General features: G+C 39.8%; 1 protein-coding gene across 2 annotated transcripts in view; it reads right to left on the minus strand.

The window, feature by feature from the left end:
• The window catches only part of LOC149274980 (ankyrin repeat and fibronectin type-III domain-containing protein 1-like), an 87708-nt gene extending 80685 nt beyond the window's left edge, over positions 1-7023 (minus strand). The window contains exons 1-3 of one of the 2 annotated variants that reach the window (XM_089505016.1): positions 6899-7023; positions 5211-5386; positions 4736-4932 (exon numbers count right to left, since the gene is read on the minus strand). In XM_089505016.1, the coding sequence (XP_089361142.1) occupies positions 4736-4932; positions 5211-5386; positions 6899-7020 (495 nt within the window). In that variant the 5' untranslated portion in view covers positions 7021-7023. Of the gene's footprint in view, positions 1-4735; positions 4933-5210; positions 5387-6898 lie in introns of those variants that run through there. The other variant, XM_089505017.1, reaches the window with a different exon arrangement.
• Positions 7024-25146: the final 18123 nt, after the last annotated feature.

Below are 25146 nucleotides of genomic sequence, written 5' to 3' on the forward strand. Positions count from 1 at the left end.
TACATTGTTACAAAAATATAAATACAATAAACACACAATGTGTTTTCCAAGGGAAATTTACTTACACCAGTGCTCGACAAATCCCGAGCGCCAGGTTGCTATGGCGACTAGAAATCACTTCCTGGAGCCTGGGAGGTATGCCTGGTACTGGTGTATCAGGCACAGCCGGGCCCCCTGCTTGGCTATAGGGGAACGCTAAGGCAAACACGTGACATGTGACCCCAAGAGACAGCAGCAGACAGCTTGCACTCAGTGCGTATGTGTATGTATAGTGATGGAATCAGTGTGCGTGTGTAATGTACTTTAGTGTCAGTGTGTATGTGTGTATGTATAGTGCTGGAATCAGTGTGCGTGTGTAATGTACTTTAGTGTCAGTGTGTATGTGTGTGTATGTATAGTGATGGAATCAGTGTGCGTGTGTAATGTACTTTAGTGTCAGTGTGTATGTGTGTATGTATAGTGCTGGAATCAGTGTGCGTGTGTAATGTACTTTAGTGTCAGTGTGTATGTATAGTGCTGGAATCAGTGTGCGTGTGTAATGTACTTTAGTGTCAGTGTGTATGTATAGTGCTGGAATCAGTGTGCGTGTGTAATGTACTTTAGTGTCAGTGTGTATGTATAGTGCTGGAATCAGTGTGCGTGTGTAATGTACTTTAGTGTCAGTGTGTATGTATAGTGCTGGAATCAGTGTGCGTGTGTAATGTACTTTAGTGTCAGTGTGTATGTGTGTATGTATAGTGCTGGAATCAGTGTGCGTGTGTAATGTACTTTAGTGTCAGTGTGTATGTATAGTGCTGGAATCAGTGTGCGTGTGTAATGTACTTTAGTGTCAGTGTGTATGTATAGTGCTGGAATCAGTGTGCGTGTGTAATGTACTTTAGTGTCAGTGTGTATGTATAGTGCTGGAATCAGTGTGCGTGTGTAATGTACTTTAGTGTCAGTGTGTATGTATAGGGCTGGAATCAGTGTGCGTGTGTAATGTACTTTAGTGTCAGTGTGTATGTGTGTATGTATAGTGCTGGAATCAGTGTGCGTGTGTAATGTACTTTAGTGTCAGTGTGTATGTATAGTGCTGGAATCAGTGTGCGTGTGTAATGTACTTAAGTGTCAGTGTGTATGTATAGTGCTGGAATCAGTGTGCGTGTGTAATGTACTTTAGTGTCAGTGTGTATGTATAGTGCTGGAATCAGTGTGCGTGTGTAATGTACTTTAGTGTCAGTGTGTATGTGTGTATGTATAGTGCAAGAGTCAGTGTGTTTGTGATGTTCCTGGAGGAACAATAGAAGTCAAATGGCAAATTATTTTGGTAAACTGGAAAAATGGTCAGAGCTGCGGCAACCAACTTTTAATGTGGATAAGTGCAAGATAATGCACCTGGGGCATAAAAACCCAAGGTTTAATATTGGATACTGTCCTAACCCTTAACATCTGAGGAAAGGGACAGAGGGGTAAATATTTCAGGGTATTAAAGGTAGGTAGATAATGCAATAGAGCGGAAGGAGATGCTGGCAGAATGCTGGGCTGTATAGGGAGAGGTATTTGCAGTAAAGAGAGGGAAGCATTAATGCCGTTGTACAGAGCACTAGCGAGACCTCAATTGGAGTATTGTGTGACCGTATCTCCAGAAGGATATAGATACTTTGGAGAGTTCAGAAAATAACTACTAAAATGGTTCATAGATTACAGGATAAAACTTACCAGGAAAGCTAGATATAAGATAATGCCAGGGACAAGGAAAGTATTCAGAGGTTGGGCAGACTAGACGGGCGAATGGTTCTTATCTGCCGTCACTTTCTATGTTTCTATATACATAGTGTGTGTATAGAGTCAGAGTGTGTGTATTGTACTGTAGTGTTAGTCACTCTCTGTGTGTATGTATAAAGTCAGAGTTACTGTGTGTGTTTAAAGCCACATTCCCTGTGTATGTATAGTGCTAGTTAGTGTGTGTGCTAGTGTATGTTGTTGTATAGTGTGTGCATGTGTGTTGCTGTGTATCTCGGCATATATATGTGTATTCGTTTATGGTGTTATCATGCGTGTCTTTTAGTGTCTGTTACTGTATGGTGTTATAGTGTGTATGAGTTACAATTTATTTAGAAAATTAGTATTTATCAATTAATTAGTAACTTGATTTACTAATAAAGTAATTTATTGAGTTACCAGTTTATTAAAAGCATTCGTATTTTCACTAATATATTTATAAGCTCTTTATTAAATGACATATTATTTATATATATTTGACTAATATTTAATGTATTGATCATTATCTTCTTCTGAGATCTTCATTACCTTTAGAATAAGAGAGGGGAGATATGACCGGAATTTTAAATATATGATTGGAGGAAACAAGATTGGGGGGGGGGGCTCCTACATTTTTCGTCTGGTTCTTAGATCCAAACCAAACCAATGAAGTTGAATGTGACAGAGCCTACAATATGCAACATACAACAGTGCGGCCCCATCATCATACATCTTCCACATTGCTAATAAAGGGGGTGCTTGTCCGGACCCAATGATAGCCCACGTCGTTGCCACTAAGAACTTAAAGAGTTAAAATTATTGTCACTGCTTCAACACTGTGCATTGATGTAGTTTAGTAATTGATTTTATTGAAGCATGAAACCATATGCCCCATTTTTTTAGATTTTATATCTTCTGCTAATAAAAAAGCCAGCAAATTTTACACTGTGGGCCGAGTGGAGACACTTCTGACAGCATTGGGAGCAAAGGATGATGAGGAGAGGCTTCTCACAAGAAAGCCTATCGCCCCCCCCCACCCTTTTTTGGATTTTATTTAGTTATGTATTTACTTATACCAGCAGTAAATTGAATATTTACGTATCACTTGGAACTCGTCTCTCCTGGTGAATAAGACCAGTTTAGCGAGGGCAGGGAATGGGTACACTGGCAGAGCCCCTGGTTGCACTGCATTCAGGTGCTGCAATTTCTGAAACAATCTTTATAATACCGCAGAGCGTTGCCATGGGAAACCGCCGTTGGTTTGTGTTGGAAATAAACAGCGTCACAAATGATACCTCCTCCAGTACACAGACAGAAGAGGCCCACAGTCATGCTCTAATACAGAGAGCTACTTTATTACACAGTCATATCTGTTTATATTATTATTATCCTTTATTTATATAGCGCCAACAGTTTACGCAGCGCTTAATACAATACATAAATTCAAGGGATATGACAAGACAAGAATTGACAGACTAAGACAAACCGATACATTTGGTGGAGAGAGCCCTGCTCGCAATATTTCAATCCATCCACAAGGGAACTCATTATATTATATATAAATATATATATATATATCAACACACTTACATAGCAATCAAGTGATTAATCTTACCCCAAAACACGGGTTCCCTTTTCTAAACATGCCTCCTCTTAGTCTCAGGATTGAAATCCTTAAAGTTTATGTTCTGCTGCAAGCTTCTACAATTCTGTAGCAATACTATCAGACTGACAGGTAGTTGCTCTTCCGAGGTAACAAGGCGATTGAAGTGAAAATTCCATTAAAAACAAAATTAAACATCTTCTGTTCTTGTAAAATAAAGTTGATAGACCCTTCGTGAGCCTTCTTTTTGACACAGATCAAGACCAAGCATCAATTAGCGTTGCAAAACAAACAGAAGCCGCACTGAGCAACCCAATGGACCTCTTGAAGTCAGCTGGAAAAGCGAAACAAAACCAAAAACACGGTTCTTTTTCTAGCAAGGGCCTGAGAGGTCCTCCTTTTTTCTGTCCTACTTAATTATCCATAGTGACGCTCAAATGATTTGGGGGTGAAAACTGGTTTCCACTGAAGAAATGAAGACTAGTGTACTAGTGAAAAATCGTATCTAAGGAGAATATTCTTATGCCCGCAGAGGGAGATTGTTGCTCAGTTTTAAAACCTCTGGTTGAATTGTGGTTTGGCTTTGTACCGAAAGTAACCTGAGCACCTCATTACACCCCCAGAGCTGGTAATGAGGCACTAGAACAGAGTGATGGTAAGATATCAATACCAGTGTCGTGTTACTGGTAGAAAACGCTACACAAATGGTAAACATTAAACATTAATAAGCCACATAATGATCTATACAACAGGAACCTGACACATCTAAAACTCATAGATGCCATTGTGCTGACCTCCTTATAAACAGTCAGGAAGTTGGAAAAGTTAAAGAGTGGATTCTCCATAGTTACAAGTCTTGTAATCAAAGGCATCATAAATTGAGAAGACCTCTTGAAACTATAATTTCAAAACATTTAACTCAAAGGATTCCCTGTGATAATAAAAGATTTCCAACTTGGGTGACAGCGAGGAAACAATTACAACATTGTAAATTTTAGATAATGTGCCCAGTTCTGGCAGCATTTTTGTGGATACAAGCCACCTCCTAGAGATTAATTTCTCTGCGTTTACATAATAACAAGAGTATGACATGAATCAAAATAATATATATATATATATATATATATATATATATATATATATGGACACATACTTATTGAAAAGCAAGCTAAACTACAGGCTTCCGTTTAATAGACAGAATAGAATGTGATATGACCTTCAAATGACCTATGGCAAATCTTTCTGGGGGACAAGAACCGTCTGATATTCCCTGGCAGTTTTGGTCAGGGCCTCAAGCAACCCATGTTATTTCCTTATGCTTTAAGACATCTTAACACATTCTTCATACAGAACACTTTATCGATACACAACAGGGTAGAGGTATCTACTTACAAACTGCCTCTTCAGCTTGCTCTTTACTCTTTGACCCTGGGGATCCGGTGGATGCAGAGGGTAGTGACAAGAGCTTAGGTGGTTGTCCACGGAGAGGCTCTTTCGCATGTGGAAGGAGCGTTGGTGTGCAAGACGGGGTTCCTCTGGTGGGGAGATGACTCTTGTTGTCAGCCCACTCATATTTAGCAATTGATCTCCTGAACGACCTGACTCTACTGTGGAAATCAAGGAAACCACACATTATAGGTGTAGTCTCTGCCAACCATGTTACCTCTTTAAAGCAGATTATGTGTTTGGCTTTTTTAACCACAGAGGTTCACAATGTGACAGAGAGGACAAAAAGAGTCCAAATGTTATGCCATAGAGAGGAGAGGATTAACGGACATAACTACACACTGACAAAGTGGTAAAGTTCACGACCATTCGGGGTTTCCATTCACTGCCAACACATCAACGAATGGACACAGCAACATACCAGGAGGGAGCAGTTTGCAAGACCTCAGGTTGTCTGAAGAAGATGAACATATTTGAGGAAGTCGAGGAGGACCTTCCTGGAACTGTGGGACTCTGGTCAGCACTGGGGACTGGGGAATGCTGGGAAGAGTCAGGGATTTCCCCAACACAGGCCTTTGCAGCTTTCTATCCAGGGACCTACAAAAAAAAAAGAGGAATATCAACATATGTTCAAGGTTTCACCAAAGTCAGCTTACAAAAAGTTCAGGATAGGTAACCAATGAGAAAGAAGACAGAAGGTGCAGACTGGGATAAATATTAAAGATATAAGCATCTGCTGTAAAGTGAAACTTTGCTTCATTGTTAAACAAAATATTTTGTTCTCCATTGAGAGATCTAAATCAAAATCCTAACACGTTTTAATGTGAGGAGAATCTTACATGTTTGTGGAATTAAGCTGTTCTTTTGTGCATCTTTTAAAGAGTATGGTCATACCAACACGCAGGTATATGCTGCCCGTTCATTTTCACCTTCAAATTAATCAGCAAAATAGTGGCTGACTTCTTTCTGGGCTCCTGGCCATTATGGATCTCATGAAAGCTTTGCCAAATTGTGGAAATGTATATCCTCAACCGCAACAGGGAAAAGAAAAAATGTCGGTGCGCTAAGCTAGTCAGCCCTTCCCATGCAGACTGCTGGTTTGAATGAAAACGCGAGCGCATATATATGAACATTGCGTCCATATGCAACCTATACATCATCCTGCTATACACAAGAATAGAAATCTCTGTGCATCTTGTGCATTCTTAAAAGCAGACTGTGACAGATTAAATTGGCAAATTAAGAAGTGACACATTACACATTAATGCTACACAAGTAACGGTATGACAGCTTTCTATACACAGAGCTCGGAAGGAGTAAATACATTTCTAGACTGACTCTATCTTCATTCTGGAAGCTGGGAATAGCAGGCATACGCCCACCCTGCCACTGATTGTCTTTGTTAATGTATACTCTACTCTTCATTGACTGCCCAAGCTCTGGTACGTATAGACAAATAAAAAAATCTAGTATCAATAAATCCTTTTTGGGCAAATGATTATACATTATAATATCTAAGAAGAATTAAGTTGAAACTATTCAAGCTTCTAATTGAGAAAATAAATGATGTAATTACAAATGTGCTAATTATCCTTATGTCCTACTACAGGGCTCGACGAACTCCAGAAGCCAAGACTCCCATATTTTTAGATCAGATTTTGTGCCATTTTATATTGATTTATACGAGTGTAGCTATTTCTGGCTCCTAAAAATTACCGACCTGGATCCCTGTTATCTACATAAATTAGTCAAGTCCTGTCTTACTACATTTATTTGCTCTGATATAACAGTAATTGTAAAATAGGAACTATACCAAAGCATAGAATTCCAGTTAAGAATACAATTCAGGGCTTGGATGAGAGCCTTACAGACCATTGTTGGCCTATGGACCATACAATCACTGTCTATGATAATGAAGTAATGGCCATCAGAGCTCAAAAAGTTAGCACGGGAAAGAGAAAAAATACATCTCAGCTGAAACAGTAACAGGGATGAATGGAAATTGGTTCTGTCATATCTACTGTCAATTTCACTAATTCAATTATCAATCTAATCTGCAGGATCCTTTCTGAGTAAACAACACATACTGGCCATCTGGACATCTGATACCTGGACTGCGTGACGGAGCAGCAATAGCTCCCACTTCTCCTTCCAGTGCTGCGTCCCGGCCGGATGTCCTCCCGTGATTTCCTCAGACTGAAATACTCTGTTAGCTTCCCGAAGGAGGACATGCTGCCACCCTTGTGAGTCCCGTGGCAAGGACCTTACCCTCTGCCCACTGAGCTCGGGCAGGCACGATGCCAACACTCCCTGCATCCCCTGAGGGCCAAGGAGCAGAGCTTCTGTCTTTAGTAACCCCAGTTTCAGCCAGACATCATGCTGGAAAGACTGACCCCATTCTGCAACTAATGTTAAAGAGCAAAACCAACTCAGAAAAAGGCCAATTCAGACAATATATCATTGCAAAGAGGTTAAAGATCTTCTTAGCCTTTTCTTATTCCAAAGCTTCAGTGATCCAGAGGTGTTGCAGTTTTTACTCGTGCTTCGGTTTGTTTCGATTTTTGTCTAGTTTCCTTGCGCCTCGGCCAATTTACAGCAAAAAAACACAGGATGTTTTATATTACATTTTACATTATATATAATGTGGGGATAACATGCAGATTTTTTTATGTAGATCTACGATATAATTTGTAGACATGTATATTATATTTGTTTTCAAAATTTGCATTTGTTTTTTTTTTTGCATGCATTAAAAAATTCTCATCAACATATGGATATAGGAAATCCATGAAAAATATGGGCAGGGAACTCACATTCTCAAAACTCCAAAAATCCAAAAGCTTGTCATACACACCAACATATAATCTGGCTGCCCAAGAGCATACTATCCCCCATTAGGCAATCTTAGAATATGTGTTTCTACCAATACAGCCATCTTTAATAGTGGCCAAAATCAAATTAGTTTTACATTTTATTCTTTGGGGCCAGATGTGCAAAATCAAATTTTAAGATATATGAAATATTTCATAAAAGTGCTCAGGGTGGAAACTCATTATACACATTAATTGCAGTGTTCTATATAGACATATAACATATGCACAGATGACTATTAGCACTGCTGTTATTAACACGAGAGGAGAAGTGCTAAGAAAATAAATCACAGAGAGAGCGGTGATTACTGGTGTGTGAGGAACATGCTGTTTACAGTACAAACGGAATATGCTTGGCGATAAAGGCATCCATCATAAAGCTCACCCCTGGACCCTGAGGGCTAAGTTGTTACCTATTAATATTTACAGCATTTGGATCCATGGGTATTAGGGACATTAAAGGCAAATTCCCCAAGAAGCTTATACAGTGTTATATAGGATATATAAACCTTGCCTACTCCTAATACGCAGACCTCAGGGACAGCTACCTCTCACCTCCACCTAACACAAAGACACAAGACTACCTACCTTTTGCCTCCTACACACACACACCAGAATACTTACCTATCCCCTCATCCTAAAAAGACACATAGCGTTGGACACATATATACACACAAGCCAGTATAAGGTGAGCCCCGAATGTTATCTTATTGGCCAAGGCTGCCTTGTTTATAGTTTTTGGCCAGCCCAGCTTATGGCAAAGGACATGCTAAACCTGCCCTTTAGGGTCTCAGCTTGTGATCCGTTTGTGGAACCCTTTTGTTTTATTTCACAATAAACATATACATTACAGCATCCTAAAAAAATCAAGGTGGTTCATAAAACAGTCTGTCTGGCTACTAATTTGTAGATACATCCCTCATAAAAGAACCCACTCCTAGACTCTTCTAAATATACTAACGTCAGACACATCTCTCACCTCGGTATTACTGAAGACATATTCAACTTATTCCATTCAACTGTGCAGATATCAGACTAAACCAGTAATCTTCTTCCAATTAGAGACATCCAGAACATGTATCTATTACCTACTATTAGTAACATAGACATCAGTGACATGTACCCTAGAACTCTGCCCTAACTAACACATTTCAGGACACATATCAGCCTTAAATAAATATTAAGACAATACACTTATCACATCCTCCAAAATAACAGACACGTCCCACATATATAACGGTATCAAGACACATCCCTCAATTTTTTTAAAAAAACCCTGTTTCAGTGGAAACATAGGGACATATTTAATAACCATAAGGTTACACAGACATTGAGTGAATCTTAAGCACAGGATGCTATTCCCCGTGTCGCATTTAATAGCATCAGGAAATGTAACTTTCATCTAGATTGATGCCTTTTTTTTGGGAGGGGTGCACGCTTAGACAAAAGTAAGGTGACAAGCTAATTCCTCTAAAATGTGTCACATATGTCTACTACCCCCAAAATATCTGCAGGCAGCTTTTGCCAGGATGTTGCTTTGGTGGCAGCATCGTTACCCATAATAGATCTTAGCAAACACCCACCTTATCAATGAAAGGAAAAATGGCTATGAATGGGGTGAGAATGGATCATTTCCGAGCCTTAGTTTTTAAGTTGTAGCTGCAGCTGAAGGCCCTCACATCAACCAATGAGTTAACACAGCATGGGGCAAGAGATATGAGTTAGCTTATTTTCAAGATCCCTCTAAATTACATTTTAACATACCAATAATGGACAAAAATGAGTGGCCAGAGGCAAGTCCTATGGTGTAATCCCAGTGTGAGACTGGCGGGGTCTGTCTCTGTATCACCTATACCTGGACAACTCATCTGTTTGTGCAAAGGGTTTGCAGCCTTGATACCTTCATATACACAAACAAAAAGCCTTCTTCTGCCTGTGACTACATCCACCCCTGATGCTCTATCAAAGGATACCACAGAAGCAGCAGCATCGTTCCCGCAGCCAGATACTGCCCGTCGATTCCTCCTGCCTCGCTCTCTGTCTGAATCTCCTAGGAATGTTTAATGAGAGACGCTCCCGAATCACCTCTCAGTCAGTCACCAAGCGCAAAGGTTCCCCCTTCTTTATAGACAATCTTCGCCTTTTCGCTTCTCTCTCTCTATCTTTGCCCCTCCTTCTCTTTTCAATTCCACCCCCTTTTTTTTCCTTCTCTGCTCCTTCAAATCTCTAATATTACTCTTTCATCTCTCCTTAATGCCATCGTTTCTCCCTAAACAAATATTTTAGACTATAAATAGCAGCTAAAAATGATTTTTGTTGTCATATTTTTTGCAGATGCAGCTGCAGTTTAGAGGGATGGATTTAGCTAGCAAAGAGTTAAAAGATCATCTCCACCAAGTACCAGGGTAATGTGACTGGGTGTTTATAGAAGCTCCTGACAATGCAGAATAAACTCATTACATTAGCAGATAGTTTTCAATAATAAGAAATTAATACCATTAGTCGCAACGCAATGGAACAAAACTACAATCTTTCAATATGTTGCATGATAAAAAAATAAAAATTTCAGCCCATATCTCTCTGCTCTGCTGTGTGACTGGTGAAGGAAAACTGCACCAAGTTCCATAGTTGTACTTTTTTTTATTATATCCATCAATATAGAAGCCCGGAAGCCCAAGCCGGACGTAACGTGTGGAGGTAAACCCTTGCTTGCGGGTCGAGTAAAGGATTTATAAAAAGTGGGGGCTTTTTTGTTTTTTTTCTTACAGATGTATGATCCTTGGCCCATAATCTAGTCAGTTAGAAATGAAAGTGTTTTAGTTGACATCACAGTTCAGACAAACTGCAATACATGAGTAAAATCCAATCGGGTTTGGGCCACACAGTCTTCCCAGACATTAGGAACAAGGCTTTCTCTCTGGTGTCAAAGCGCAATATTGCAAACGTATCATTACAGCCAAAGTCAAGCTGTATAGCCAGAGAAAGACATGTTAAACAACTAAGCTGGAATGTTTCTATGTACTGTGTAGTCATGTAGAATGCAGAAGGAAAATCCAGATATTTAAAAGTCCATAAAACTGGGAAATTTACTAAAAAAACAATACATCGGTATAAGGTGAAATTGATGCACAGTATATGGGAGTTACTTTTATGGCCATTAATGTCAGACTACAATCTGAATACATTTCAACTCTACACCAGCTGGTAGGATTATTAAATGTCCTTTCCAGAGCGGTCAACCAATGCCCTGGAATCCACATGTTCAGCCTACGGAAAGAGATCACCCAAAAAGCACATAGCATTGCAAAACAAAATAATTGGGGGGGGGGGGATTATGTTTAAAAAAGTAATTACCAATAACCGTACTGGATGACAACGTATTGAAAAATTACATCCAAACCCATATGAGCTCTTATATATGTCCACATGTAATGTCAAGCCTGGCAGAAGTAGAGTTAATTTTAAATTCCAGCTTTCTTCTGTGATTTCTACACCCTTATTACATCTTATCATGAAATATTACATGAGAATAGTGTATTCGCTGGGAGGATGGGCTTCAGTACAAGGACACGGAGCAGATCTATCACTTTATATCCTACATCGTATGGTTTTATACACCACACACATCTATGCAATAGTGTTTCCAGATTAAAATAAACAATATATGTATTACAAACCCAGTTTAAGCATTTATATCGTGGACGCAAATATTTGAACTTTCCATTCTCTGGCTCTGCATAGTTAAACCCTACTCAAAAACCAAAAGGGTCATGGCAGGTAGAATACAACCAAGGCCACAGGGAAAGCCAAGGTCGAGAATACTAATAAACCAAAAGGAAAAGTCTAAAGCAAAAGATCACCAATAGAATCACTACACAGGCAGTGATACACATTTTGTGCTGAATGGCGCATCGACGCGCCATAAAAGACACCCAGTTACTGAGGAACTAGATGCTGAGACTTATTGTCTAATGCAGAGCAGAGAATCAAACAGAACCCAGTGATGGCTCCTGGAGGGCAGCGATAGTCAAGCAGCTTCAGGTCAGGTCCTGACACTGTTTAGTTGTTGATTGCTGTTAGTTGGTTCAGGCAGTCTTCGCAATGGTGAGTGAGGGGAGAGGGAACATCACAACGGAAAACACATTAAATAATGTTAGACACATACCCCTGCTTCCCTGATGTTCTTTAAAACTAAATATCTCAAAAAAAACAATAACAATGATTGAATAACAAGAACCATAAACTACAGGCGGTTTCGTAAAACAATTTAGTTATGCCAAAAGCCGTGATAGCGACGGTTCTCCTTTAGCACAAACATATAATACAATACGCCATTATAGCCAGCAAGCAGCCTGCTCCTAATAGTTATCGCCTGACTACAACCTGCCCCCCAATGATGATATATATGTCAGCTTTAGTCAAAGTGACATGATCCTGGCAGGGGCATTGAAGTACAGCAGGGGATATGTCATGGACAGCCTGTTTAAAGCTCTGTCCCCATCACTGCGTTATGGTTAACAGATACGAGCAGAAGCTGCGGATACAGAATTAATGATCAAGGCAATATATTTTTAGGAAGCAGGAAGGGTGACAATTGAAAATAATATAAGAAAAAATGATTGCTATGAAATCCAAGGAGCCACAGCTCCCGTCATTTGTGCAGCAATTATGCAATTCCTTTTTCTTACTCCGTGAAGGTTGATTGACTTAAAAGTATCAAAAAACCTTTTTGAAAAACCATTCAACATACCAATACATGTGATTATTTGTGATTTATGTGGTATGCCCCGGAATAGGCATTTCAATATCCAAAAGCCGCTTCATATTGCCAAGCAGTAAATTATCTTTGGTACAGCTTAGGAGCCAAGAAGACAATTTTAGAAGCCATCTTGGTTTTTGTTTTCCAGAAGCCAGGACGGCATCTATACTGATCCCTAGAAAGCTGCTTAAAATGTAACAGGTTCCACAAAATATTTCAGGATCCATTGCTCCTATGAGTTCCCCAGCCCTGGTATCACATATAACACTCCTCCAAAAGCTCTCCTGCGCCCTAAATGAACTAAAATGAATAACAAAAAAAGAAACAGTCGTCCCCAAGACCCCTATTAAACAAGCAGGGCCCATCCACAAAGTTGGAAGCATAGCATTGTCCAAAATGGCTTGGGATGTCAACTTCAGCATACCAAGATATTTTGCACAATGCTCTGTTTCCAACTTTGTGGGAACAGTTTGGGGTCTGCGCCCCAGATCACAAAGCAAGCTCTGTAAAGACATGGTTGGATGGGTTTGGGGTGGAAGAACTTGACCCGCTGCACAGAGCCCTGAACTCAACCCCATCAGACACCTTTGGGATGAACTTGAACAGAGATTGTGACCCCGCCTTCTAGTTTAACATCAGCGCCTGACCTCACAAACGCTCCACTGGATGAATGGGCAAAAATTCCCACATAAATATTCCAATACTTTGTGGAAAGGCGGCAGACTACATATTAATGTCTATCTATTTAGAACACAATGTCTTCAAAGTCCCTGTTGGTGTAATTGTCGGGTGTCCCAATACTTCTGTCCATATAGTGTATATGCCACTTAATAACCTCCTCCCCATTCTTTTTTGCCTCGATGGACCTCATCAGGTTATTGAGTGGTGGAAAATAGGTAGGGGTTTATATATCATTTTTAACTTAACCCTCGACAGGGATGGTTTTACCTACAAAGGGTGGCTGTACCTCCTGCAAGGCTGTTTTACTTTAACTCCCCATCCCCATTAGCTGGGGCTGGTGGTATAAAGGGATTATTTAATTAATTCCCTTTGGTTAATATGGGGTTTTTGGGACCCCCTTTATGTTTGTAACAAACATGAATGTCCTCTCCTGTAACTCCCAGAATTACCAGTCTCAGGCACTCATGTGCTCTCATGACAACTAGTCAATCTATGAGTGGAATTTGGTCAGCTAACATTTAACTGACCCCCCAACTTCTTATTGAACAGACCTAATCAAGTCCAAAAGAGGGACTGTCACTTCACTTGGGAGGTATGGCGCCTTCATGCTCACATCTGTGCAGTGAAAGCTACAAGACTGCATTATGAATTTCCCAGCCCTCGATTTAAATGATTTTACTTAGTCGGTCACTGTCTCTGTCAATTTCCATCAAAGCAGCCAGAGCTCAGTAAACAGCTGCGCTGCAGGGAAAACATGAAATATGAATAGAGAATCACTTCCATCTTGCAGCCGAAGAGAGGAAGCATTACAAGGAGAGCATAGGCAGGCTATGGGAAGAGGCACTTGGGAGAATTATATATATAGAGGAATAAGTTTAACCCCTTGAGTCTTGTTCTACTTTGAGACTTAAAGCCATTTTCTTACCTCAGTTCGCATTCAGCCACTGTAATTTCCTGTAATATGATAACATTCCCACCCCTTCTTTCTAATCCCAAAGTCATTCAGATATATAGCAAAACGATCATAAATTAACAATGAAAAATAAATACCACAATTTCCAAAACTGTGTCTAGAGCTGTCAGTCTGTCCTATATGGATTTGATCCTGACACTAGAAGAGGTGTGGTGTACCCTGAACGGGCATCAATGGTACTTTCTTGGTATTTCATTTGATCTATATTATTGTTACAACTATGCAAGTCTGCTGATAAAACTGTGTTTTCTAACAATTTTTTCTGTCTCCAATGCTTACGTCTATGTTTTAGGGAACTAAAATAAACTTAGAGGGAAATCTAACATATTAAAACGACAAGCATGCTACATAATGACATACTTTCCTACAGAAAGTGCCGCCATGTCATTCCTGATGACAAGTATAGAACACAGTTTTTTAGCACTGACTTTACTAAATCACCTTGTACTACCTTCAATGTTCTACAACATTTGAAGAGCAGCTTAGTGTTCCTGACAGCCCCACTATAGAAGAATGCATATTCAAGTACTCTTTGAGTAACCCTAACCCTATGTGAATAGTTTAATATGCATGCTTCCGAAACAAAAACAAAAAACTTACCTGAGATGGAAACTGTACCCATCCAGCTGCCCTCCTCCGCGGTCTGATGATTCTTGCCACTGATTGGCTGTTTGAAACAGCCAATTAGCGGCAGGAGCACACTACCATTGCCTACCATCGTCTGACCACATCTCCTGCACCAAAAATAGCTGCATATAGGGTGTGATTTCAAGGCTGATACCACAAAAATGATATGAATTAAAGCGTATATGATCGCTTCAAGGTCCGTTTAAGCAAAATATAACTATAATAATGATTGTTTTCTTAGGCCCAACGGGAAAACATTAATAATTGAGAATACATTTGTTCAGTAATGCATACAGACAAGGTTTCAGAATGATTATGCCAGCCTACTCACAAATGTTGGAGAAAGAAAATAGATAAACATCATCAAGAAAGAAATATATTTACAGACAGATCTATTTTAAGACAGGTGCCAATGTCTTTTTTTTGCCAACTAAAAGTTTGGGGTAAAACATTTCCCTTTCAAGACGCAAAACCACGAACTGGAGCAATATTTTGTTGCTTCCACTTGTGTTTTTTAACCTTCTCATTCTGCAGCAATACCAAACTCGATTTTCTTTTCAACCTCAACTATTATGTTACTATTTAAAGCCACCACTTTGCCACCAAATAATGAATCTTTCCCACTGAGCGTACGATGAAAGAACACTCAGAAAGAACGCTCAGTCGCTCTGTGTGCTTATGCTGCCATCTTGTGGGCAACACTTAATCCAACACTTACGTCAATGCTTGTGAAATTAATTCAGAAGCGATCTTGATATAAAAATATCTTTGTACATATATCTGCATATGATTACTTGATTAAGACTGCGACGCTGATATGGAAAATACATAGCAGCTGGTGAGAATTCCCACTTGTGCGTAGCTGATGTTCTAAAGGTGTTGTTTTCTATGGGAATTTGGGTGGTCAAACCTTACAAATTTGTAATCTTTTCAGAGCTCTAGGCGTCTGTGCATTACTCTTCTAGACGATTAACAGATGTATTTTGTTTCGACACCATAATGGATATGGAACAATACATATTAGAAGCTGCTTTCCTGTAATGGTCAGACATATTTATAACTGTTGATGGTACATGTTTAAAAATTGTGGAAAAAAAGAAATCCTGTTTAAATTCATTGTTCTACGTTTTTTGTTTGCTTTTCTTCTTTATTGCGTAGTATTTCTATTATAATTGCTGAGTTATTTAACTCAGGTCCCCTCCTAATGTTATGGGTTCTGTGAATGAATCTGGACCTATAGGAATTCCCTTATGGATGTGGCATGTCTTACGGGATCTTATGCCTATGTTGGAGGTTGTGAATCATTTACTGAGCAAAACCGGAGACACAAGCATGTAATGAATTCACCAACCCACAGCGTTTATGTTCGGCCTGACAGCATTTCAGCTTACCTGTGATCTGGCTGCCTAGGACAGAAGAGTCTGTGTACTTAAGTATGGTGGAAAAGATAATACTAAATTATCAAGAAATCTAAGATTTTGTGTTACTTTAGCTTTAGATGTGGGATTTAATTCCGTTGGCGGTCTTGGTACTTTTATTATGGTGGGAAAGAAGCCTGGCAGCTAAAGTGAAGTAAATTAATACATCTGCATTAAGGACAGATGGCAATTATGAAAATTAATGGAGATGCATAAATACGGAGATCCCTTAATTATTCATCCAGATCAAATACAAAAGGTCCCGAAAGGGGGAACTACTTCCATAATAAATTACATCTGGGATATCTGTGCCACTCACATGTCTAGGTTTTCCCAGGAACTGCACCTCGACTTGCAAATCAAAACACAACACATGACCCTCTTCAGCACCTGTACAAGAAAAATAAAAACACGTCAAAATCAGACCTTTCTGCACCTAACAAGCGGAAGTTCTCCGGGTGAATTATATTACCAAGGGTTGCCCAGTACCTTTTATTTATAATATATAATTTTTTCTAAATATACTGTAGTTTGGGGTAGCCGTATTAGTCCAGTGTATAAGAATGCAAAAAAACAGAATGTTGCAGAATCTTGTAATACCTTTTTTATTGGACTAACAGTATTTAAAATAATAGACGAGCTTTCGGGAGTCCTCCCTTTATCAAGTCAAAAGCATTTCTTTTGACTTGATAAAGGGAGGACTCCCGAAAGCTCGTCTATTATTTTAAATACCGTTAGTCCAATATATATTTAGTCATAATTCCAATCTAACTTTTGAGGTTTATTGGGGGGAGAATAAACTCTTACTGCTGGAGGAACACAATACTGATAATACAGATAATGTCTTCTTACAAACCTTCCAATCAATCTACAAATAAGTGCCATGAAACGACTTTATTGATAGATAGATTTTGTGAAGGGCTCCATCGCATAGATATTAATTAAATATTCATTGATTTGGATTTGGAAGATTTTTACATATCCCGGCCTCGTCGCTATCCACAAAAAACAAACAACAAAGTTAATGTGGAAAGGTATTGGTGCAGCGCTTGTGGTTTAAATAGAAAAGAAAGAGTTAAACGGAACCCAAAGTCAATCTTCACTACAATAAATAGCAGAAAGCGGATTACACTTTTTTTTTTTTTTTTTAAGGAAAATTTGTTTTTTTTTTGTTGAAAATGTATTAAAATGTGTAAGGCTTTTTACAGTTTAACCCCTATTTCTGCTGTCTCTATTCAAATTTTTGAGACCCTCATACCTAGAGGGGCAACAGGGGAGGATTAAAGGACTGTCTGTGTTAACCAGAGATACTTGGTAGGTATACAGAAGCACGCAGGCTCTCACTTCAGAAGAAAGCATGTATGTAGTGGGTGCTGTGGAGAGCGCACAGGCGGGATAATGCCTCGTTAAGGAAGGGATAGGTGCAACTGTGTGGAGCCTCTCCTCACCGACTCCCTTCACCATCGGCATCTCCTCATAATCTTAACCAAGAAAGCGCGGGACAACCACTCAGCATTCTGGCACTTTCTTTCCCCCTCTGAGGACACGCCCCATTCCCTCATCCGTGTTCTGGTTCGCTCCTACGTGCCTTTCCCGCTCCCTGAGTTGTGCTATTGGCTGCCGTGTTGTCACATGGTCTATAGGAAGAGCCTAATTCAGCGGAGCAGGGGGAGACACGAGTAATCTTTGCTAGTTATTATAGATATCCAGGACTTGGAGCTTTTTAATATTAACACATAACCGCGTAGTTTAAATTCCTGTCATAGAGAACTATAGCCCGTCAGCTCATGTAGTTTATATATTGAATGCAGTAATAAATAAGGCAGTATATGTATGTACAGGTATTTTTTGTAGTTCTGTGGTAAGGGAGGTTGGGGGGTTGCTTAATGCTTATGATGAATTTCTCTGACCGTACTTTGTTAGTAAATTACACTAAAATACAAAATTATCAGGATGGTAGTGTCACCATAGCAACCAACGGAATGGTCCAATCAGCAGGAACATACAATTGATTGCTAAATTGATACCAGATAAAGTCCCAGGGCCCTGTGTGTTGGTTATTTGCCTGCTAGTAGCTCCCTATCCCCTTTTTTGCACCACTGAGGGGCGGGAAGAAAGACTATTTTGCAATTAGCGTGAATTCTGTGTTAAGATGACGGTTGTTCAGAAGGCACATATGAGATGCTTTCTCTCTGCCGGTAAAGCAGATATTTGTTATTACATTCCTCAGCTTTTCATACCTCCCGAGAGTCCCGCTTGAAGAAATCAGTCCCACTTTAGGACCCAAGACCTCATGTCTTCTTTCCTTTCCCAGCGTCCCTCATTATAAGGAGCGCTTAGCAGAAAACATGTTTGTTAATAAAATTGGTTGATCGTGCCCCCAGTAAGCTGCTGTCCGATGGTCTCGTCACAGAGGAGATCTCTGATCACTGGAGGCTGCGCCAACTCAGCATAGACTGCATTAAAAGGCGCTCCAGGCTGTTATGATCAAGAACACACCGGGATGTGATGTCATATCCTGGCAGCCCAGAAGTGAAGATGGCGGCCGTGGGAAGGGGGAGCTGCCCTGGGTCACGTCTAGAGCAGAGCCAAACATAAATAGTGCTAACCACGTCCTTAAAACAAAAAACATCATCTTTCACCATTTAAAATGTTGGGGGACGGGGTACCTGGTAACATCACACGCTAGCCCACCCTCACGCAGTGAATTCTCGGTGTTCCCTGTATGGGAGGGCTCCAACATCACTGCCAAAAACATCACTCCTCCTACTGAGAACACTCAAGTGCCTTACGATCCTTCATTTTCTTTACGGGGTCCGTGGTCATAACCCACTATAACATGAGCACGGCATATCAAGGTCATGTGCACATTAACACACCATGTGACAGCCTGCCACCCAAACCTTTAATACCCTCACAGGTTAGACTACTCCTTTATAGAAAATATATATTGTATTACAGAGCTCCTTGAAAAGGAGTGAACTTGGGTAGAAAACGGGACTGCCCCAACCAAAATTACAGTTGAGGGGTATCCCGTATGCTCAACCCTTTGTTGCCTTATGGAACTGAATGTTTCAGAGTTAATTTTTATTAGAAGATACAGAGTAGAAATATGGAGCCTAAAAATAATCTAATAATAGATTCATTGTGAGGGGCCTTGCAAAGCGCATGATTATTACCCCCAGGAGCCGCAACATTCTGCTTTTATCTTCCCTCCATGCCCTGCTGTCCCGTTACAGAATGTAAGCAGTCTTTGTATACATTGCTTTCATCTCTTACAGCCTACAAGAAAGGTTGAAAATTCTGGCCGCCGTTGGACTCCGATTCTCATTACGCTCAGCCGTCTTCCGTCCAATAACTGTTGCAGCATGGCAAACCCTGAGCATTCAGTTGGTGTGACTCTGGATCGAACTATAAGGAATGACTGCATTTTTGTGTTGGCCTGTAACTCACAACGTCCTCAACAAGCTGATGCGTCTGATGGGAATTGTTGTCCATAAATAGCCGAAAAGCCACAGTAGGCTTACGTATAATAAGAATAAATAAGGATAATGATAAGCTAGCACATCATTAAATAAACATATCAGTACACAAACTTACTCATACACCAGCAAACGCTGACACAAACAGACAGTACGTCCCCTCTGAGTGATCAGACCAGCGTGCCAGGCAGGTGTGTTAATCCTTATACACATATATGAAATACACATGTATGAAATACACATGTATGATGTCCAAAACGTTTACATGAAGCAGGGAAGGGGTTAAGCTTTGAGGTGGCCTCGCTCATCTTTTGGGATGCAAGCAGCATCCGGACCAGATGTTGTTGGGGAAAGTCCAGTTCCGGCCAACCCACAGAGTGTAACACTTTGTGGTCAGGAGGCACAGAGACCACCCCGGCAGGAGACTCTTAGCTCCTCTTCCATCTGGAGCCCTAACAGTCGCATTGTCTGCAGATGCTGCTTGGTCTTACTATATCACCCCGTATATCACCCCTCATACTTTGTGCAGAACAGCAATACTCCAGGTAAGAAGTAGGTACCTTTACCTATCATTATTAATAAGGTCTTCGCGAACCACTGCGGGCACTCTGAGCTGGATGGCCATTGCTGGTAAGGTGATGATACCCTTCAAATGAAACTGTTCCTGGTTGTCCCATAAAAGATTTTCAAGTGCCATTCTTACTTGGGTCACATAAGGAGGAGACCTGGATACTTTATGGGACAACCTGGAAGAGTTTCGTTAGAAGAATTCAAGCCCACTCATCAAAAGTCATCAGATCTTTTTGCCCATGCCACATCAATAACAAAAAGGGTTATCAGGTCACCTGTTCTAGAGAACTGTGCTTTTGGGTATCCAGAGATACATATATAAAATACTGACGCATTATTTGTTATGCACGGTTGATACGGTATGTTATGGGTTATGTATGTATGTGTAAGGAGCCATTCTGGTGTAAAAGTGGTGCACTTGGCAGTGGCTTTCTATTCCATGCCACGGCACATGCCCACAATTAAACTTTAAACCAATCACTATTTTTGGTCCAGACCAAAAAAATAAGGAACTTGCTCTGATTTTCTGCTGTTTTTTGACAGATGCAGCTTTCATTTTTACTTTTGCAGATCATCAGTTTGAAGGACAGACAGTACATATTCAGGGCTTCTGGCCACCAAAGCCCTTGTGTTCTAAACCAAATCTCTACATCTTTTCTCATGTACCGACATTTGTAGAGTTAGTTATCTTATTCACTAAATCTAGCAAATCTGTGCAGAATTTAGAAACGGCATGTAAACTCTAGGACTCAATGTTGTTTTCTAAGGAACCAGGAAGAACAATCTATGAAACAACAAAAGAGATTAATAACCAGCCGAGGAATAGTTTTTTTTTTCAAACCCTGTTATCAGTCATATAAATGAATCAGATTACAAAGTATCAATACAATTTCACTGACACCCATAAAAAGTGCTATTAAAGGTTTAACACAGTCTGAAAAGTGTGTTTTTTGCTTATTCCCACTTACCTGTCAGTGACTCCAAACATGTCTCCTAAGCCTTTCATCACCCACGTCCACCGGTATCTAAATGATTCTCAGTGTTCAGAACATAAGAGTCGGGGAGAGGACCAGCGTGCCGAGGGTGGAGATATCCATGTGATGAATTAACTGTTTCTTCAGCCACTAAACTCTCTAAATGATAAGCAATCAGTTGAATAATTTCTTCTGCAGCTATGAACCCAGGCAGGGAGATGGCTATACAGGTCAGGTATAAAATTGGTTTTGACCCCACAGCAGTGATCAGGGTCTTATTCTAAGGACGCATCGGGGTATATTCATCATACTATGAGTTGTGGTGGGATGAAACACTTCAGAACTTTTTGCTGCGCATAAGGTAATGCCAACCCTTGTGAATTTCTCCAGCAAGAAGGGCCAAGTTGGCCCCACACAACGCACACCTAAACTGGTGAGATGAAGTGTTTCACCTCAACTTATGAAAATGTTTCCGCTCGGTTTATTGAGTAAACCCTTGTGATAGCCAATTAAAGTGTAGACATTACAGTGGAAAACCAGTAAAAAGATGTTCACTAAATCCAGTGCTTCCTCCTCTGGTTTTTTGGTCCCACAGACTTGCTAGTCTTGACCTACTATATCTTTCCACTAGACCATCAAGGATTGAGGAGAGGGTTTTCATGAGTGGGAGACATATTGTTTGAGTTCAAGGCTCTCTGTTTGTTCCGGTTGCTGCTGGCCCTATCTTCCCAGTAGAACATTTTCTAAAACCAGTTGAAAATTCATCTCAACTAACTGAGCCCGTCAACTGGAAGGCATTCCTGCGCTGAATAAGGAGAGGACCTTACCAGAGTTTTAAAAAATGGTGGTCTTAGGTTGCTATATATTGACTTTCCCAGACCTAAGGGAGGTGTCATTGGCATAAATATGAAAACAATTTTCATTTTAAAACTTTTTATGAGGTCATACTGCCTAACAAATTGCTATTAAGTTTGCGTGACGTTTTACCTAGGACACCCTGTACCTTTCAGCAGTTCTAAATGGAGATAATATATGGAGTAATGTTTCAAGAGCCCGGAAAGGAAAGCTTGAGTGTCAAGAAACTAGAGATGGAGCAAGTCAGCAACCAGGGTTGGAAATTTGTCTCAGCAGAATAGAAATAAAATATAATTCATCATATGTCAGGGATAATCAGAAGCGAATAAAAGAAATATTTCAATTCATTCACAATAAGAGATGCTTTCTTTAATTTTGAGTAGATGTCCTGATTCTCCTGATAATTAAAATGTTTCAAGTCTTGTTCTTCCTGTTACTTAGAATTATCTGGATTGTTACTATTTCCAAGAAATACGAGACACTTTATTGCCCTCGGTTATAAGTTTTACTTGTCTATAGTAAAGTATATTAAGAAAACAGCATGAAGCATTGGCTTATGTACAGAATAGGAATTTAAACAATGTGGTTCATGGTCACACTAAATGAATGAAATGAAGCTAAAAATTTAATACATTTTCTAAAGAAATATAAATTATGGGGTCAACATATCCAGACCCTGGATCAAATGTCCCTTATCAATGCCACTGAAGAATTATACCATTTATTGACTGTAAATGCTAGATTTAGACCTTTCTCTTATATATGAAGTTTAGTAGAGGGGTCTCCAGCCAGGACATGCACCCTATATTACATCAGATCTTTCATTGCATTGTCTTCTCCGAATGTTTTACAGCAAATACCTATCAGTACCTGCTTTTGTGTCACATGGCAATTACGTGTTCCTAGTAAAAAAAAAAAAAAAAAAAAAAGATGAATCAGACAAAATTGTCCTGATTAGAGAATTACTTTTGGGAAAGGTTTGGGCATCTCACAAGGAATGATGTTTCTGCAATGTGGTATTTGGTTGCAAAATTATTAAATTCAGTAGAGTAGGCTGAAAAGAAACAAATATAGGCAGTTTTACATTTTAATTAGTGTTTATTTTGTTATTAGGATAAAATGATGCTTTGATTCATGTTTTATTTTTTTAAAATAATGCTTTTTTCAGCAATAACTGTGGGTTAAATATATTGGAATAAAATGCAGGCTTTGGCAGGATTAAGGTATGTACACTATTGATTGACAGCTATATATTGTGCTTTATGTCAGTTCTGAGAGGTCAAGGTATTGATCATCAGCTGCAGTTCTATACGTAACAACACGATCTCATTGATCGGGGTTTCCTAAGGATGATTTCAATGGCTTGATCCTCTCAGTAATGTATTCTTCTGTTGGGTGATTTAAGGAGAAAAAGTGGAAACGATTCCACAATTTTAAGAAGTAATTAGGGCTGGTAGAGGGAATGTTAACCCTAACAGAAACACATATACAACAACGTTTAAATGAACCCTTCTCCTGCCAGAATAATAATAATGCATATATGTTTTTGCCTAAACTTTGATTGTGTGATAGATGTCTGTGTATCTATTTGTGGGGTTGCCTTGACTAAGATTTTTTTAAATGAAATCTGGGGACTTGTTTAGGGGTTTGAGTGAAACAATGGATGATCTGGGTTCCTACAATGATATGGCCAAATACCTCTTATGGCATTTAATGCAACAAAAGGCAATTTTCAATTACACTTCGTCTGCAGCCTTATGCGGCATTTGAAGGAAAATGTCAAGACAAAAAATTTCAGAGGACAGAGGTTTCAAATATGGGATCTGACCCCTGGGCAGGGGTAGGCAGCATTGCTCTTTGTGATGAACATTTGACTTGATCCCCCATAATGAACAATGACTTCCACAAGCCTTGCCATGGACACTGGTGTTAAGGCCGAGACCGGTCATCTGGCACACCGGGCAAATGGACCAGCGGCAGATTGGGTGCTGCAGCATGGGGGCAGCGGCTGGATGATACATGAGCATAAAAGCAATCGCGCTTATCCAGCCGGCAGACGCACTTATGTCATCAGTCGGCTGCTGGTCTTAAAGTGCCAGAGGCGCTCCGTCAACCGCCTTGCAGGCCCTTCTTTCCTGTTCCTGGAAACAAGAACAATTAATTGCACAGCGCTGTGGAATATGATGAAAGTATATAAATAATAATAATCACCGACCATATTTTACTGGCAGGACAGTAACATATTAGTTTATGACCAATAGTCACCTTATGGAAACGATACTATGTTTAATATTTATTTCTAGAATAACAGCCTCAATACCACTTTCCACATATTTAGACTTAATTTATTGTACAAAAAATGAAGTCATTTGATGAATTAATATTAACTTTATGATGATAAATAAATATTAAGCCCACCTATGCAAAGCACTCTCATTCTCAGGCTCTTTAATAAGATAGCTTTGAAGTCTTTACATATATCTAAAATATTTCCTCTATAGAAACACCTTGGTGGTCCAATCGATAGCGGACATGTGCACTAATATAGCTTGTAGATAAAGTTATTTCAAGAAAAAAGTTTCAAACAGTCGTAGCCAATCGCGTGAGCGGGGAAACTCAAGGAGTCTTCCGCGTGGCAACTGTTGCCAGGGCCGATAGCAGCCGCGCTTCCTGCTTCCCATGTGAGTGCGGCTTCCCGGGCTGACAGCACACCGTTCCCGGTTGTCACTTGGCGATCAATGCACTGGTATTGCATTTCTCGGCTTTTATGTCTTAACAGAACAATAGAGACTCGAGGAGCGTAGCAACCCCGCAATGGCTAATTTCCCGCCTCATTGATTTCATGTATTTATTTTACTACCGATGGCTGTTAATAGGTTTATGGCCTGGCTCAGCTATTAATGCAACGGAACACTGATTATCAGCTTCTCACCGATCTTAACTCTTTGTTCACTGCAGGAAACCATATTCAAAGTACTTTCTTCATCATGCCATAACTTTTCAACCAATTGAATTGGTGTTCTAAGCCTTGCATTGTCAGGTATAATGTTATTAAATACTTAGAATTAAACGTTTTAATCTTCTTTCTTGCCTTTTTAGGTGACAAATCCAGTATTGATGGCCTTTGGTGGGATAACATTGCACCATG

The sequence above is a fragment of the Sceloporus occidentalis genome, unplaced genomic scaffold, assembly GCF_023333645.1.
Source record: "Sceloporus occidentalis isolate IW3139 unplaced genomic scaffold, rSceOcc1.0.p SCAF_306, whole genome shotgun sequence".
Lineage (NCBI taxonomy): Eukaryota > Metazoa > Chordata > Lepidosauria > Squamata > Phrynosomatidae > Sceloporus > Sceloporus occidentalis.